Source organism: Nycticebus coucang, chromosome 5 (genome assembly GCF_027406575.1).
Source record: "Nycticebus coucang isolate mNycCou1 chromosome 5, mNycCou1.pri, whole genome shotgun sequence".
Lineage (NCBI taxonomy): Eukaryota > Metazoa > Chordata > Mammalia > Primates > Lorisidae > Nycticebus > Nycticebus coucang.
Genome location: NC_069784.1, coordinates 111,322,531 through 111,323,406, shown reverse-complemented (window position 1 = coordinate 111,323,406; position 876 = coordinate 111,322,531). Strand labels below are relative to the sequence as shown.

At 50.0% G+C, this 876-nt stretch overlaps 1 protein-coding gene across 1 annotated transcript; it reads left to right on the top strand.

Moving 5' to 3' along the window:
* Positions 1 to 876, top strand: LOC128586624 (lys-63-specific deubiquitinase BRCC36-like). Its single transcript, XM_053592619.1, has one exon. The coding sequence runs from the start codon at positions 1 to 3 to the stop codon at positions 874 to 876; it is 876 nt and encodes a 291-aa protein (XP_053448594.1).

The window sequence follows — 876 nt, the reverse complement described above, 5'->3', positions numbered from 1 at the left end:
ATGGCGGGGCGGGCGGTGCAGGCGGCGCTGGCCGTTCATCTCGAGTCCGACGCGTTCCTCGTCTGTCTCAACCACGCTCTGAGCACCGAGCAGGAGGAGGTGATGGGGCTGTGTCTAGGAGAGCTGAATGCTGACCAAAGGTATGCCTCCAAGTTTGCATGTGCTGGACCCGAAATGCGCCCAGTTGCTGAAAAGGTGGACCCTGTCAGAATAGTTCACATTCATTCTGTCATCATCTTGCCACGTTTTGAAAAGAGGAAGGACCGAGTGGAAATTTCTCCCGAGCAGCTGTTTGCAGCCTCCAGGGAGGCAGAGAGGCTGGCTAAACTAACAGGGCGCCCCTTGAGAGTCGTGGGCTGGTACCATTCCCACCCTCATATCACTGTTTGGCCTTCACATGTTGATATTCGCACACAAGCCATGTACCAGATGATGGATCAAGGCTTTGTAGGACTTATTTTCTCCTGTTTTGTAGAAGATAAAAACGCAAATATTGGCCAGGTACTGTACACTTGCTTCCAATCTATCCAGGACCCAAAGAGCTCTGAGTATGAGAGAATTGAAATCCCAATTCATATTATACCTCATGTCACCATGGGGAAAGTGTGCCTTGAATCAGCAGTAGAGCTGCCCAGGATCCTATGCCAGGAAGAGCAGGAGGCCTACGGGAGGATCCACAGCCTCACACATCTGGACACAGTAACCAAGATCCACAATGGCTTAGTGTTTACCAAGAACCTGTGCAGTCAGATGTCAGCAGTCAGCGGGCCCCTTCTACAGTGGCTGGAGGACAGATTAGAGCAGAACCAACAACAATTGCAGGAGTTACAACAAGTAAAAGAAGAACTTATGCAACAACTTTCTTCTCTAAAATAA

Bases quoted from the DNA above. Each gene is read 5' to 3' on its own strand.
- LOC128586624 (XM_053592619.1), top strand. From the start codon at position 1: ATGGCGGGGCGGGCGGTGCAGGCGGCGCTGGCCGTTCATCTCGAGTCC.